This window comes from Dasypus novemcinctus, chromosome 23 (genome assembly GCF_030445035.2).
Source record: "Dasypus novemcinctus isolate mDasNov1 chromosome 23, mDasNov1.1.hap2, whole genome shotgun sequence".
Lineage (NCBI taxonomy): Eukaryota > Metazoa > Chordata > Mammalia > Cingulata > Dasypodidae > Dasypus > Dasypus novemcinctus.
In genome coordinates, this window is record NC_080695.1 from 14,016,842 (window position 1) to 14,033,633 (window position 16,792).

At 54.5% G+C, this 16,792-nt stretch overlaps 1 protein-coding gene across 1 annotated transcript in view; it reads left to right on the forward strand.

The window, feature by feature from the left end:
* The first annotated feature begins 631 nt into the window (after window positions 1-631).
* MYH16 (myosin heavy chain 16) overlaps window positions 632-16,792 on the forward strand; it is a 65,838-nt gene continuing 49,677 nt past the window's right edge. Inside the window, 14 exon segments of the mRNA XM_071211459.1 lie at window positions 632-678; window positions 680-839; window positions 6,065-6,218; window positions 8,230-8,256; window positions 8,575-8,672; window positions 9,329-9,388; window positions 10,876-10,939; window positions 11,300-11,398; window positions 13,225-13,269; window positions 13,272-13,331; window positions 13,334-13,424; window positions 13,782-13,850; window positions 13,852-13,967; window positions 13,970-14,016. Coding sequence (XP_071067560.1) covers window positions 632-678; window positions 680-839; window positions 6,065-6,218; window positions 8,230-8,256; window positions 8,575-8,672; window positions 9,329-9,388; window positions 10,876-10,939; window positions 11,300-11,398; window positions 13,225-13,269; window positions 13,272-13,331; window positions 13,334-13,424; window positions 13,782-13,850; window positions 13,852-13,967; window positions 13,970-14,016 — 1,137 coding nt within the window.

A 16,792-nucleotide genomic window follows, 5' to 3' on the forward strand; every position in this document is an offset into this window, starting at 1 on the left:
CCCGCCCCCCCTCCCCCATTGTCTGCTCTCTCTGTCCATTCACTGTGTGTTCTTCTGTGTCCGCTTGCATTCTCATCAGCGGCACCGGGAATCTGTGTCTCTTTGTTGCATCATCTTGCTGCATCAGCTCTCCATGTGTGCGGCACGAATCCTGGGCAGGCAGCGTTTTTCTCGTGCAGGGCGGCTCTCCTTGCGGGGTGCACTCCTTGCACGTGGGGCTCCCCTATGCGGGGGACACCCCTGCGTGGCAGGGCACTCCTTGCGCACATCAGCACTGTGGGTGGGCCAGCTCACCCGGATCTGCCTTAAAACTCTTGCAGGGATCTCTCCTGGCCCTCGTGTTCGCCGCCGTACGTGGGCTTGGCATCCCTCCCTCCCAGCCTGGGGTGAGGAGCACATGGGGCGTCAGAGGCCAGAGCATGCTGTGACCGGCGTGGGGGGGCACCCGGGGGAGGAGTTCCTCGGTCGTCTCTCATTCCATCCAGCGTGACCCTGGTGGCCCCGGGACCCCCAGTCTCTTGCAGGGCACCGGCTCCCGCCTCTCCCCCTGCCGGGCAGCCTTTCCTTGCCTCTCCCCGCGACACCAAGGGAAGCCCTGGTCCCTTCCTTCTCCTCCCTTGGCCACGCCACCATGCCCGGTGGGTACAAAGGGGAATGTGGGGACGGGGTGGACCTGATGTCTCCCAGCATCTCCTGAGAAGGAGCTGATCGAGGCCATGAACAAGCCCTGCGACATCAACAGGTCCTGCTGGGTCAGAGACGAGAAGGAGGGCTTCGTGGCTGGGGAGATGCAGTCTCAACAGGGCGACCGAGTCACCGTGAGGACGGCCACCGACCAGGCAAGCGGGGAGTGAGCTCCAGGATGAAGCGGGGGACGGGCGAGGCACCCAGGCCTTGGTGGCTCGAGAGGCAGGCTGGCAAAAAGAGCAGGTGTTTCTGGGTCAGGTCCAGGCTCAGCTACACTCCAGCTGTGTGGCCCTGGGCAAGATGCTTCCCCTCTCTGAACTTAGGCTCCATCATAATAGAGATTGCAGCCAGAGAGGGCCCCTGGAAGCACTTTGCACACACAAAACCAGTACAAAACCAGTGTATGGGATTGTCTTAAATCCCAAACAGCTATCATGCGGAATCTAGTTCCTTCCTTTTGTGGTTTTTTAAGAAGATTTATTTATTTATTTATTTCTCTCCCCCCACCCCCAGTTATCTGCTCTGTGTGTCCATTTGCTGTGTGTTCTTCTGTGACCACTTCTATTCTTGTCAGTGGCACTGGGAATCTGTGTTTCTTTTTATTGTGTCATCTTGCTGTGTCAGCTCTCCGTGTGGGCGGCGCCATTCCTGGGCAGGCTGCGCTTTCTTTTGCGCTGGGCGGCTCTCCTTACGGGGCGCACTCCTTGTGCGTGGGGCTTCCCAACGCGGGGGACACCCCTGCGTGGCAGGGCACTCCTTGCGCGCATCAGCACTGCGCATGGGCCAGCTGCACACGGGTCAAGGAGGCCCGGGGTTTGAACCGCGGACCTCCCATGTGGTAGACGGACGCCCTAACCACTGGGCCAAGTCCGTTTCCCCATTCTTTTTTTAGTTTAAAAAATCCTTGTGGTGGCGTATCTATAACATAAATTTCTCCATTTTAACCATTTTTGAGTCAACAATTCGGTGGCATTAATTACATTCACCATGTCGTGCTGCCGTCACCACCCATCACCAAGACTTTTCCGTCACCCCGACAGAAGCTCTGCCCTCCTTAGCAACAGCTTCCCCTTCCCCACCCCGGGGAACCTCCGGTCTACTTTGTGTCTCTATGAATCGGCTTATTCTAGACAGTTCATATGCACGGAATCACGCGATATCTCTCCTCTCGTGTGTGTCTCTTCCACGCAGCATGATGTTTTCCAGGTTCATCGTGTTGTAGCGTGGATCAGCCCCTCCTTCCCTCTCGTGGCTAAGGAACGTTCCGTGGCAAGGAGAGACCACGTTTTGTGGATCCATTTGTCTGTTGATGGACACTTGGGTTGCTTCAGTTATCTCTTTTCTAAGAGTGAGTGTGAGCAACCCACTCCTTAGCAGACAGCCCGTGAAGGCATGAGGAATGTGAGAAGGTGGGGCCCCCTGGCCCCCCTGGGCAGGTTACTCAGCTGCAGGAGCCACAGACGGTGCCCCCTGAGCCCCCACGGGCAAGGCAGGGGGGAGCTGGAGCTGCCTTACCTTGGCTCACAAGAGCCCAAAAGAAATACTCAGGGGCTTTGCAGCCAGTTGTTAAGCTTTGGTAGCTTGACATCAACCACGCTGTGGGAACTGGCAAGTGCTGCAAACCCGAGTGGTTTACCAACACGCCGCTCTCTTTGCCGGTCTACACTGTGTCCAGCTGTGAGGTCTGACTTGATAAAGTGGGTAGAATTTTTTATTTATTAAGCCCCTGCCCTATGACAGACCCCTGATATTTTGTTTAATCCTTTCAACAACCTTAGGGAGTAGGATTTATTGACCCCGTTTACCAGAGGAGGGAAAATGAGGATCAAGGAGACGTTAGCTCACAAAGGTAACAAATGATGGACGGTCTTGGACTCAAACCCAGCTGTGTCTGGCTCCGACGCCCAAGCCCGCCCCACGTCACCACGCACCTCTTCCTGGAGGGCTGCCAAGGGGGAGTGAGAGCAAGTCATTGGTCAATTTCACTAGCCAGAAAAGCCATGACCTTCTAATGTTAGAACCTGCAGCAGCTCTGCTTTCCTTCTAGGGCAGGGGCAGGAGAGAGGAGGCTGTAGCTGGGTGAGAGTGAGTTTGCACATGAAAGTCAAGCTTCCTTCCCAGGAGAAACCCACTTTGAGAAGGGCAGAGCGCTGCAAGGAATGACGGGTGCTGGGAGCAAAGCTCCACAAGCCCCAGCTTGGTTGCAGGTTTCAGGCAGACGCTTAACTTCTTTGAGCGTCCATAGTGGACAAGCCAACCTGTTGGGTCTGAGAGAGAAGAGATTGAGTCTGAGGATCGGACTCACCTGGCACCTGAGAGAAAGTCAAAGGCTTCCCTTCCTCTACTCAAGCCGAGGGAGAAGTGTTTTCAGGCGGGAGAGGCCCAGAGAGCTGGAAACTCCTCGGAATCAAGCCCAGCTTGATTTAATCGGGGTGTGGCATCTACTGCTGGGTGGATTTTCCAGAACTGTCAAGATTCCAAACTATTTGCTTATTGTACTCATACATTATTAAAAGTCCCAGAAATCGCAGTATGTGTCCAAGCCTCACAATCTCAGGCTGCAGGGTTGCCCCAGGATATTGGTTTCCCGGATCCCACGTTCTCAGATGCGGACACTTGAAAGCTGGCACTGGTTTTTATTGACGGCTAAAGAGAAGGGGTGCGGGGAGAGGAAGCCCCTCGCCTTGCCCGGGACTGGAGCTCTGGGCTCTTCGTGCAGCACTGTTTTCACTCTAATGCATCTCCTGCTGAACACGCGTTTTGTTTTGTTGTTGTTGTTTTCTTTCTTGTTTGCCTGCTTGCTCTTTCAATTTTATCCTTCAAGATGGCTTGGAGGGAGCAGGGGAATGTCTTTTTAAAAATGGAGGAGTGCATTGCTGTTTAGAGACCGCCTGTGTTAGTTTTCTAGGGCTGTTTAACAAAGCACCACAAACTTGGTGATGAAAAACGACAGAGAGTTATTCTCTCCCAGTTTGGGAGGCTCAAGCCTGAAATAAAAGTGTCGACATGCCGGGCCCCGGCTCCTCAAGTCTTTAGGGTTCTGGCAGTGACTTGCTGGCGATCGGGGGCATTGTTTGGTTATGGCATAAATCAGTCTCTGCCCCTGTGGTCACCCGGTCATCCTCGCTCTGTCTCCTGGGTCCAATCGTCCCTTTATAGGGACATCAATCGTGTTGGATTAGGTCCCACCCTATCTCAGTCTGGCGCATCCGTGTTTTCGACAAGTTAGAACTTCCACCCAAAAGCGTTCAGCATCTCAATGCTGACACCATCCCTGGGCAGCGGAGCCGCCTTCCGTGGAGGCTGTCTCTAGAAGTCTTCTTATCCACCCCACCCCCCAAATTCTCGCATCAAAACATCACGTCCCCCTAATGACTTCATACGGCCTTAGAAGTCCCTCCCTGTTCACCCACCCACCCACCCATCCATCCATCCATCCACCCATCTACCCACCCATCCATCCATCCATTCAACAAACATTAGCACTGGGCTCGGCGTGGATGTCAAGTAATTGAGGCCCAACCATGAGGAAATGGGATTGAAATGCAGCGCGAGGGACTCAGGTTGGATGATAGGCTGCAGTCTTTAAGAAGTTCAGTTTCTGTTTGTTGGAGGTGATGAGAGAAGCTGGTACAAACCAGTCCCCTGACTGTCTTGGAAACCCTAAGTCGTAAGGACAGTTTCCTGAAGGTGCTGATGGTTAAACTCCAAAATGGGTTGTATAAGGAAGTTTTGGTGTTTGCATCTTTAGATGCTTTTATTAAAAAAGGTTAAGTGTCTCATTTGGCAGGAATAGGTGAGATGGAACCTGAGGTCAAGGTCAGGGACCACTGGGGAATTTGCCTTCCCTGTGTTTATGGTTAGAACTTGATGGTAGGCTTCCTGCCCTCATCCTACTTTAATGCTAGTATAGTTCTGGATTCAAGTGCACAGCTGAGCCATGGGCCTGGGCAGTGCTGGAAAGTCTCTAGAAAGCTTCTGGGGACATTTGCTAGACCCAGAAGCCTCACCGGACCTTGGGTTGGCCGAGAGCCATATCCATTACCACTGTCCTGGCGCCTGGGCTAAGAACGTGTGTGTGAACTTGATGGCCAAGCTGGGGCTTGCCTTGGCCACCCTGCACCAAGCCCTCATTCCCCGCAGGTGGGCTGAGAAGGGACTTCTGGGCTCTGTGGAGTTTGGCCTGAGGGACCAGGCAGCGGGGTCACTTCTTAAATTGAAGCACCTTTGGATGAACCACCGGTTGAACACCTCTGGCAGGTGGAGGCTGCTCCCTGGCCCCAACTTCTTCCCGTCAAAGCAGGGACTCAGCTGGCTTCCAGGATGCTGGCTGGCCTGCCCCACCCTCCTGCCGAGACAGGGCTGGAGGGGAAGAGTGAGTGGGAGCCGGAGTCCCGGGATGAGGCACCGTGTATCATACTCTCAACCCTCTGAGTGGGTTGTCTTGATCTTCTCTTTGTTTCTCTTTCTTTGGATTGCCTCATATTTAATGAGGCTCCCTTTGAAAACTCAACCTATTGTATCTTTGCTAAAGAAAAGCTGGTGTGTGTGTTCATTCCCACTTGGACCAAAGAGGAAGGTGTAAAGTTGCACTGAAGAGAGGCGTATGGTGGGAGCCTAAGGGGCGGGGAGTTGGACACCCATGCACTGGGCCCCACTGGTTCGGCCATTTCTTGTCCTCCCTTTTTCATGCCTCTCAGATCATTTATTTACCACGCATGAGTTTTTCTGACCGTTTTAAATTTTTTTTCATTTTGATGATTTCCTTTGAAAATTGCCTTGGGGTGAAAAGAGAAACTGGTTCTTTTTTTTAGTGGATCAAACCCAGCTACCACCCATAGGGGTCCGTGGTCTGTCCCCACAGCTGTTAAAACACCGTGGTGTCTCTCTGTGAACTCTTACGGGAAAATTCCCAGACAGCCAATGAAAATGCACAGCCTGGAACGCTATTGTGGAACATTATCTTTTGTTTTCAAAATGGAGGGGGGGTGTGTGACAATGCATCTCTGGATTTGCCTGTACCTGCTTCACAAAAGCATAGAAAAGTGTATAAGAAACTAACCACCGTGTTTACCTGGGGGAGGAGGGTTTGGGGACTGAGAGCAGGTGGGGAGACTTTTAACTGCGTATTCCCATATCTATGACTCTTATTACCTATTTAACTAGGTAAGGGGAAAGAAAATGAAACAAATGTATGCTAAAGAGAAAGTTAATTTTGCTTAATTCATAGAGACTCGGTCATCGGTTTTGCCCTCAAATGAACAAAGCTGTATCTTTCTGGGCTGCGCCGCGATAACACGCTGGGACCCCGAGGGGGCGGAGGGAAGAGGGCACCATGAGGAAGAGCCAGCTGGGCAGCTTCCTCCCCTCCCACCAGATCCACTCGGGCTTGTTCTGTGTGACCGTCAACCCCTACAGGTGGCTGCCCATCTACGGGGCCCACGGGGCCAACATGGACAAAGGCAGGAAGCGCACGGAGATGCTGCCCCACCTCTTCTCCATCTCCAACGCCTACCATGACATGCTCATGGGTGCATGGAGTTGGGGTCCATGGGCTTTGGTGACAGCATGCCTTCCTTTGCCCCGGTGACTCCAAACACACTAGGACCACGTGCTCCCCGATCCCAGCCCTGCCCCTGCCCCACCGACTAATGTTCTTTCCTAAAGGTTGGGCAGGAGCAGCAGGACGGAGTGTTAATTCCAGGAACCAGGGCTCGGTAAATGTACTGAACACTTGCTACGTGCCCGCCCTACCTCACACCGTTTCTAATTAAGCCTCGCAAAAACAGGCGATGCAGAGTTGAGGACCGAAATCTCTATTGGTTCTCGAGGGCTGTTGTGACAAAGCACCACAAACTGCGTGCCTCAAAACAACAGAAATCTTTTCTCTCCCAGTTCTGGAGGCTGCAGGTCTGAAACCGAGGTGTCAGCAGCTGGTTCCTTCGGGAACCGTGAGGGAGGGTCTGTTTGGGGGCTCTCTCCTTGCTTCTGGGGCTTGCTGGCATTCCTTGGCATTCCTTGGCTGGCAGAAGCATCCTTCCAAGTCCTGCCTCTGTCTTCATGTGCCTTTCTCCTCTGTGTGTGTATCTGTCCAAATTTCCTTCTTCTGATAAGAATGCCAGTCAGATTGGATATGCAGCCCTCTGTAGTCCAGCACGACCCTATCTCAACGTGAGGCATGTGCAAAAATCCTGTTTCCAAATAAGGCATGTTCGCAGGTTCTGGGTGGACATGGATTTTACGGGGGACAATATTTGACTGATCCCCGCCCCCCCAAAAAAATTCACATTCTTCCCATATGCAAAATATATATACCCTATCCTAACATCTCCCAAAGTTCTAACTCACTACAGCATTAACTCTAACTCCAAAATCTCATCTACAGATAGTCAATTCACTAAGTTCCAAATCTCAGACCCTACATCAGGTAGGGGGCGAGCCTCTAGGTATGGTCCATCCTGGGGCAAACTTCTTCTCCATCCCCAGACTTGTGAAATGAGAAAACAAATTATCTGCTTCCAAAATGCAATGGCTGGACAGGTGTAAGGTAGATATTCCCATTCTGAAAGGGAGAAAATGGAACGCAAAAGAAGGTTACTGGTCTAGAGAAAGTTTGTAACCAAGGTGGGAGAATTTCATTAGGTTTCAAGGCTTGAGAACCATCCTCTGGGGCTCAAATGAGCTTCAGAAAACATGTAATGCAGAGTTAAGTAACATGTCCAGACCGGAAAGCAGCCCCCTTAGCCGTTACCTATATCCTCCCGGCCGCACAGTATAGTGGTCCCATTATATAACTTTGATCACAATTATCTTTACGTTGTTTCTGACTGGCCAAAGGGGCCAGGCTGATAGAAATGGTGTGGCTGGCAATTCTTGGCCCTTCCTGCAAGGTTGTACCCCGTAGCACTGGGCACATGGCTGCTGATCCTACGGTGTATCAGTCAGCCAAAGGGGTGCTGGTGCAAAATACCAGAAACTGGTTGGTTACTATAAAGGGTATTTATTTGGGGTAGGAGCTTACAGATACCAGGCCATAAAGCATAAGTTACTTCCCTCACCAAAGTCTATTTGGAGCAAGATGGCTGCCGACATCTGCGAGGGTTCAGGTTTCCTGGGTTCCTACGTTCCCGGGGCTGGCGTTACTCTGGCTTCAAGGTTCCTTCCTTCCTGGGGCTGGCTTCTCTTCCCTCTGGATGCTGACTTCCTGGGTCTTCAGCATCAAACTTTAACATCAGAAATCCCCAACTCTGTCCTTTGCCATGCCTTTTATCTGTGAGTCCCCACCCAATAAGCGGTAGAGACTCAACGCCCTAATCATAACTCAGTCATGCCCAGGTACAGATCAGATCACAAGCATAATCCAATATTACTTTTTCAAAATCAAATCGCTACATCCGGGATCCTGGGTTTTCAGCCTCGGTGTGCGCCGCCAGCCAGTGGGAGGCAGGGGAGTGCTCGCGCGGTTGGGGCGGGCGCTGACAAATGCGTGTTTTCTAAGTGGTCCCTAATTACGGCTTCCTCTTGCTCTCTCCTTTCCTTCAGACCGTGAAAGTCAGTCTGTGCTAATCACGTAAGCATCTCTTGTCTCTCAGGCGGTATTCACATAATTAGCTAGTGTCTCCCACCTATAATTAAGCCTTCTCCTAACAAATTGGCGGTACTTCCCACGGAATTTTGCAGGCCCAGAGTGGGCTTGGCAGGACTCAGTCTGCACCTGCTAAATGGATGCAGAGGGCTTCATGCCCCCAAGTCGTGCCCCTGCCTGTCTGTCCAGGCTGGGAGGAGAAAGGTGGCCTCCTCTGGCTTGGGCCTCTCCCTCGCCTTGCTTCTCTGCGGCCAGCCTGCCTCTTCCTGCTTCGCACATCTGCCCCCATTGTTCCACCTGCGCTGGAGAATGCGGTGCTGGCGAGACTGAGAACACCAAGGAGCTCGTCCAGGACTTTGCCACTATCAGAGGAACTGGCCAACAGTCCTCCGATGGGAAGGTAGGGCAGCAGAGTAGGCTGGGGGTCTGTGACCCCAGCCTCTCGATGCCCAGGCCACGTCCCACTGCAGGCTTCTCGTGGCACATGCTGCAGAGTTCGATTTGTCCTCAACCGTTCCGGGTGTTAGGGCCGTTTTCAGGATGGTGCAACTGAGGCTTGGAGAGACATGACCCTTTTGGGGGTACAGGGGGAGAGGGTGGCCATGGAGGCCTGGGCTGTGGCTACAGAGTCTGCGACCCGGGCTATATCTGCTTCCGGAAGGTCAGGCCATAGAACTGCGTGTGCTTGGGCCAAGGAGATGCGGGACGGCGGTACCAGAGCAACGAGCATTAGCTGGGGCCTGCTGCAGTTGTGAGAAACCAACGAGGAGGAAAGGAGAGCTTGGAGGAGGGCCAAGGATGCACAGGGAAGGGTTTTTAGCCTGGCTCAGGGGTCTCTGAACCCATAACCATGTAAGAAAACAGTAGCTAAGAATTGGGGCCGAGGGTCCGCCAGCGTCCCTGGCTACCTCCTGTTGTTGCAGTTACAAGGGGCGGGCCCTCCTCCCAGGCCGCCGCCCGGGCCCCTCCAGCCCTGGCTCCTGGCGCACGAGCCACCGCTGTTTGGAATCCCCACCCAGCGAGCGCTCTCCCACCTGCCGTTTCCTCCTGGGCCAGGGGTCCTTGGAGGACCAGATCACCCAGGCCAGCCCCGTGCTCGAGGCCTTCGGGAACGCCAAGACCACTGGAACAAGGACTCCTTGTGCTTCGTAAGTGGGGGCGGCCCCTGGAAGTAGCACTCCACTTCCAGGTAGGGAAATTGAGGCTGATTCGACATCTCCCTCCCAGAGCTTTTTAAAGAGTATGGGCCAAACAACAGCCTCTTCCGTATTTAGACCAAGGGGCCTGAACACAGGCTCGGCAGCCCCGGGGCTGTGAGCCAGCCGAGTCAGCCCAGCAAGAAGCTGCGCCCACACCCGGGCTGGGGCACAGGAGGTGCCGGCCCGGGGCCCTGGTGGATTCTGAAGCCAGTGTGGACGGTCTGGGGGGAGCTGGCGTCAGCACCATCTCCTACCGGGGCCTCCCCTTGGCTGAGCCCAGATGGCTGACATGGGAGCCGGGAAAACAGAGCTGGAGATGGTGGGTCAGGAGGAGGCAGGGCAGGTGAGAAACAGGGGTCCAGGGCTGGCCTGGATAGAAACATAGTCCATAATCACGCGCGGTAGTTATAAAGTCCACTTGCACACAGAATCAGGGAAGACTGAACCACTGCACCCAGGGGAAATACAGGGCCAGCTTCCGTGAGCCTCTGGTCACACCATTTTCATCAACCAATCAATATGTAATCTTATTTTATGTGCGTTCCCATTTAAAGATGCCTTATTGAATATATATTGTCGATTCATCAACATGGAACTCACAGCCAACAACGCCATAACTCATGCCTGGACAAAGCTTATCTAACACATGGATTTTCTCTATAAGGTCCATCCCAGCCTTCTTGCTCTTAGGAATGCTAGACCGCACCTCGGCACTACACTTGGGGCCATTTTAAACAGCAGACTCACCCACGAAAAGCAAAAAGTGCGGAAAACATGGCACTCAATAGCCTGGGATAAGGACCCCTGTTTGGACTTGTTCAAGAAGGCAGAGTGATACCGCATTCCACCTCAGCCACTCCGCCCGTGTCCGCAAATGACCACAAAAGTGCCGGAGGCGTTGATTTGGGGGCCACAAAGAAATTTTAGCGAGTAGGTGAATTCTCAGCTAAGAATAATGAGGCTTGGCTGTGTAGGGATTCCTGTTTCCAGGAGAGTTTATTCGTGATTCTGCCAAAAAGTCCAGGAGAGGAACAAGATGTCTCTTGATAAGGAGACTTGGTAGGGTACCTACCCCCACCCCCCTACCCCACGCTAGCTGACCCAATTCCCAAAACACCTGGATGTGATGTGGAATTCCAGAGGGTCCCAGCCCCCCATGCTGAGCACTCCTCTCCCCTACAAATGCCCCAAACCTGTAGGCTACTCCGAACACCCTATGTTTAGCTCCGACACCGAGCAGTCCCCTTCTCTGCCGTCTGCATGGGAAATCCACAGCTCCACTATAGTCAAATATGCCTTAGAATTCAGGGGGCCTGGGAGTGAGCTGCAGCCAAATCTGGGGCATCTACTGCCCTAAAGGGACGTGCACCCTCCCTCACCACCTCCCCTCTCCCTGCTGCTCAGGGAAATTTCATCTGAATCCACTTCAGAACAAGAGGCAAACTGGCGGGAGCCGACATCGAGAGCTGTAAGTCAAGTCCCTCTCGAAGGATTCTCCATCACCTGGGGGGCCCAGCACAAAGTAAAAAAGCAGGACCCCTTGTTCAAAAAGACTTAAACAGGGAGCAGGTGTAGCTCAGTGGTTGAACTCCTGCTTCGCACGTACAAGGGCCTGGGCAAAAAGTCTTAAGCTCTTCAAAACGGCGGCGGCCAGACATTCGACCGAGCCCGGGGTCCTCGGGGGTCCTGAGCATGTCCCTCTGTGGACATCCCTGTGAGGCTGTGGCCTGGGCCCCCCGGTGCTGCACTGGGCTGACTAGAGAGGGGAGGCCCCCTCTGCATGGAGCGCAGCTGCAACACGTCGGCACCTTGGCCAGTTCCTTTTCAGATCTCTTGGCAAAATCCTGTGTCATCTCGCAGCAAGCCACCGAGAGGGGATGCCACATTTTCTACCAGATTCTCTCTAATGAGAAACCCGAACTTGCTGGTCAAGATCTCGATGCCCCTCTGCTGCCCCTTAACCGTCTTTGCCTCTCTTTTCAATGATGCCTCCAGAGTTCTCTGTCATTGTGCACAGATCCCTTTGGCCTAGAGGGATGGGGGCAGATGAGGGAACTTTCTCAGGCAGCCGTGAGGCTTACCGCTGTCGTTGGCCCATTTCACAGATGGGGCTTTGGGAGGGGTCGCTGGGTGCCTGAGATTCACGTCTGAGCCAGGGACCTGGGATATGGAGCTTTAAACCCCCTGTGCTGGGAAGTGGACTTGGCTCAGCTGATAGAGCATCCGCCTCCCACATGGGAGGTCCAGGGTTCAAGCCCCGGGCCTCCTGACCCATGTGCAGCTGGCCCACGTGCAGTGCTGATGCGTGCAAGGAGTGCCGTGCCACGCAGGGGAGTCCCCCGTGTAGGGGAGCCTCACGTGCAAGGAATGCACCCCACAAGGAGAGCCGCCCCATGGGAAAAAAGCGCAGCCCGCCCAGGAGTGGCACCGCACCCACGGAGAGATGACACAGCAAGATGATGCAACAAAAAAGAGATGCAGTTTCCCAGATAATGCAAGCAGACGCAGAAGAACATACAGTGACTGGACATAGAGCAGACAGTGGGGAGAAGGGGAGAGGGGGAAAAAAGCTTAAAAAAGATGGCTTAAATAATAAAAAATAAAAAAATAACGCCCCTGTGCCCTGGACCTGCTGCCTTGGACCCCTCGCTCAGACCACAGCGGGTTCTGCCCAGGCCCGGGTAGCTCTGCCGGTGCTCAGGTGGCAGGGCAATCTCACCCGCTCTGCTGGGGCCCTCATGTAGGATCCAACATGCTCGACTGTCCACGGCAGACCTGCTCAGGGCATGATCTGGGAGGAGGAGGGGTGAGGAACCAATCTTCCACACACACCCCTGCTGGCCCAGAGACGAGGACCTCGGTCACCAGCCCCCAGCCCCCAGGCGGGCGGGCTTTATTGTGTTGGGCACTGAGTATTTTTTTAATTAATGGATGACATTTGATAGGAGGTTTAAGATGCTTTGGAAGCATAAGATGCTTCACGTAAACATCCAATCTCCTGGTTTCTCTTAGAAGAAGAGAGCTGGGCTGACCCTCCCATGGGGGCACTAGTCCAGGCGGCTGAGTGGTGGCAGCCCCTTTGGATGGAGCTCAGGTGCCCCTGCTCACACACTCCCCACCCAGCTCTATTGCCTCCCTGACTCTGGAACAGAGTGGCAGCTGCCTTTTGTCTTCCTTCTCATGCCGTGGTTTTTCTCTATAGCAGAGATGGAATCAAAGGAAAAATATTTCTTGGATCCACCTCTTTCAAAAGTGAAGAAAAAACAAAGGTGGACCAAGAGGGGGCACCCATTTCAAGAAAAATAAGAGGGAATATATTTCTTTTTAGAAGTGACAATGTTCCCATGTGTATTGTAGGCAAGTGACTTCAATTGTAAGCAATTGCTTACAGTTGAAGTCACTGTGTTACTTTGTGTCCGGGAGTGTGACCCACTCTTTGTGGGAGAGAGGAAAGAGAGATAAGAATTCAGTTATTCCAAAAACATCCATGGGGTGCCTAGGAGGGCCAGGTACTGAGCCGAGTGACAGGGGACGTGGCTAAGTTCCTGTGACCCCCTTGCCACTCCCCCGCTCCTGGGGTGACCCCGTTTGAGTGCTTCCATGGCGGGCAGGGACCGCGTCTCATCCGGCTCTGTAGCCCCCATGGCGTGGGCCGGAGGGCCTCATGGGAAGCACTTAGAGACGTGGATGAAAAATGAAAGAGAAGGAGGCGCCTGTGGCCAAGCGGCTGACCTGCTGTCCTTCTCATGGCAGAGAGCTTGCTGCTGGTTCCCAACCCCAAGACATACCCCTGGGTGAGCCAGGTGTCACCGTGGTGGACAACGCCGACGACGGCGAGGAGCTGCAGATCACAGACGCGAGTGGGCGGGCGGGGCATCGTGCACTTTGGGAAACGTGAAGTTCAAGCAGAAGCCCCGAGAGGAGCAGGCCGAGGTGGACACCACCGGGGGTAGGTGTTTGGCTGGGGCTGTCCTGAGAGGGGACAGCAGGTGGCAGGGGCTCCCTGCCCTCTGGGGCTCCGTGGACGTTCAGAGACGGGCCAGGTGCGCCCAGGCTAACCCAGGGACGCTCAGACGCCGCCTTTCCCAGGGAGGCCCGACACAGCGTTGGAGACACGACCTCGGGGTCTGCGTCCTGCTTTGCCGCCTGACCTTGAGCCAGCGTGGAAATCCCTGAGATCCCCGTCCTCTCATTGGCAAGACGGGGGCTCCTCCACCCTGCCCCTTGCCCTCTCCCCCACCACCGTGGGTTTGCCCCGGGCACGGTGCCGTCCTGCTTCCACTCACCTGCTTCTTCCAGCCCTCCCCAAGGGCCGACAGAGTAGCCCCTCTCATGGGTCTCAGCTCCGGGGAGCTCCAGAGGGGCGTTGCCAGGCCCCGGGTTTGTGCAAAAGGCCCAGGGCACGGGGTAGCGCAACAACTCCATCAGCACCCCGGGCATCCCCGACGAGACGGTCAAGTGGCTGGAGGTCAGGAGCCCCAGAACCCCGGATCCCAAGACCCCATCTTCATCGGGGTGCTGGGCATCGCCGACTTTGAGATCGAGGTGCGCCTGGCTTCGGTGTGGTCTCTGCTTTGGGCCGGCCGGTCTCCGTTTGGCAGCTGCTTTCCCCGGGGCTCTGGTGTGTCCCACCGGGCACCCGATGCAGGCTGCTCCCAGCTCCCCAGGGGGCCCCTGACTTTCGGGTTCCGGGAAGATCCAGCTCTCGTTTCTGTGACGTCAAGTCATGAAGAATGGTGTGGCCTTTGTGGGCAGAACCAGGGGCGAGAGGGAGTGAGCCTGTTCTGGTTCACGAGGGCCAGTTGTGGCATTTACAGGACCTTTGGGAATTTCGGGAGCCAGTTGATGTCACGTTGATAGCTTCAAATTGCCATGGTGGGGAAGCGGACTTGGCCCAGTGGTTAGGGCGTCCGTCTATCACGTGGGAGGTCCGCGGTTCAAACCCTGGGCCTCCTGACCCGTGTGGAGCTGGCCCATGCACAGTGCTGATGCGCGCGGGGAGTGCCGTGCCACGCAGGGGTGTCCCCCGCGTAGGGGAGCCCCACGCGCAAGGAGTGCGCCCCGTAAGGAGAGCCGCCCAGCACAAAAGAAAGTGCAGCCTGCCCAGGAATGGTGCTGCACACACGGAGAGCTGACACAACGAGATGATGCAACAAAAAGAAACACAGATTCCCGTGCCGCTGACAACAACAGAAGCGGACAAAGAAGAAGAGGCAGCAAATAAGACACAGAGAACAGACAACTGGGGCAGGGGGGGAGGGGAGAGAAATAAATAAATAAATCTTAAAAAAAAAATTGCCATGGCGTGGGTATGGACACCATGGAAATGGGCAAGCTCTGCAAATTAGAGCTGTTTGGTTTTTGTTTTGTTTTTATCACCCCCCGCTTGTGGCTTTTTGCGTGCTGTCTGCTCTCTGTGTCCATTCACTGGGTGCTCTTCTGTGTTTTTGTTTGTCTCCCTTTTTCTGTTGTTGTTGCATTACCTTGCTGAGTCGGTACTCAGCGGCGCTTGCAGGTCAGCACTCTGTGGTGCCCGGGCTAGCTGTTCTCCGCAGTATGCGGGTGAGCCTGCCTCCACCAGGAGACCTGGGACGCGAACCCAGGGCCTCCCCTATGGTAGGCAGGAGCCCAACGGATTGAGCCACAGCTGCTTCCCTGCTTGGTTTTCTTTTCAAGAGAGAGAGAGCTGATTGGCCTCTCACTTCTTGCCCACAAAAATGAGACTCGGGGAGAAGGTGTAGCTCAGTGGTTGAGCATCTGCTTTGCATGTACAAGGTCCTGGGTTCAATCCCTAGTACCTCCTTTTAAGAAAAAAAATGAGACTCAGGTCTCATCACAAGACTAGCAATGTGGGTCATGAGGATTTTACCTTTGTAATTGGAGGCAGCAATGATGAGGAGTCAGTAGACCTGGTTCTGAACTCAGATTGGCTGCCAACAAGCTGTGTGACCTTGGGAAAGTGGCTGCCCCTTTCTGAGCCTCATTTTTCTCCAGTGTAAAATGAGCAGGTTATAAGAGAAGATCTCCAAGCCCCATTGCAGCTCTGCTGTCTTATTCTTCTAAGATTTCTACTAGCTCTGATCAACAGTTTCTTAAAAGACAGCCTAGCCTAATTTCTTTCAGGCTCTAAAAGGCTAATTTGGATGCTGTGCTGCACACAACAGAATCTTTAAATTTCATAGGTGGGAGAAGCCTTAGGGAGCATTTCCAAAATGTATTCCCCGGAGCCCATGGCCTTGGTCATTGAGAGCTAGCAAGAAGGGGGATAGGGAAGGAGTGATGCTTTGAGCCATCAGCAGAGCGAAGTAGAATAGAATACCAGGGTTCGAATCCCAGCTCAGCCACTTCCAAGCCACATGGCTCCATTTCCCTGTCATTCCTGCCTTTAGGGTTTTGAGTCGATTCAGGTCCATGCTTGGCCTAACCCACAGTGGGTGCTCAGCGAACGTTGCTGCTGTGATGACAGGGACAGCTCCACCTTGACCTGTTTTTCATAGGAGGCTCCAGCCTGGGATTTCACTCGGGGAAAGCATTCTCTGACTTAAAAAGAAAAACGCTTGTATGTCCTTCAGACACCTTCGTCCTACTAGAGGGTGTCTTAGTCTGCCAGGGCTGCTATGACAAACACCCCACAAGGGACTGGCTGCAACAACAGGAACGTGGATTCTCACGGTTGTGGAGGCTCGAGGTCCAGCATCGGGGTCTCGACAGGACGTGCCTTCTCCCGGAGCCTGCAGCGATCCAGCGGCAGCTTGCCAGCGGCTCAGCGCTCCCTGGCCTGTGAATGCGTCTCCCCGCCAGCTTCTCCGTCTCCTGCTCAGCCGTCTGTGCCCCTGCCTCCGTCTCCTCTCCGTAGGTGGATGAAGGCCCACCCGCATTCAACTTGGCCTCACCCAGGCAGGATCTTTGTAGATCCTGTTTACAAACAGACTCCCACCCACCGGACCGGGAAACACGTGTTCTGGGGGAGCGGGGCATGATCCCATCCCCAGGGGAAGAACTGCAGGCAGAGAGAGAAAATACTTACCCAACCTCAAGTGACTTACCTCCCGGGAGAGAAAACGGTTCTTTGCGCAAGGAATTTGGTTGGCTCACCCGGCAGGGCTGGAGTCCGGCTGCCTGGGTGGGGGGCCCAGCGCGGCACGGTGTTGCCAGAGGCATGGGGTGGCCGAAGGGGCCGGCGCCACCTCTTCTAGGACCGACGGGGCGGGCGCTGGTGAAGCGGTCCCCGCGCGGGCACTCGGGGCAGCGTCTGGCCCCGCTTGGCCCTCGGCTGGTCTCAGCGAGGCCCACGGCCCACTCCCCCCATCCCGGGAGCTCC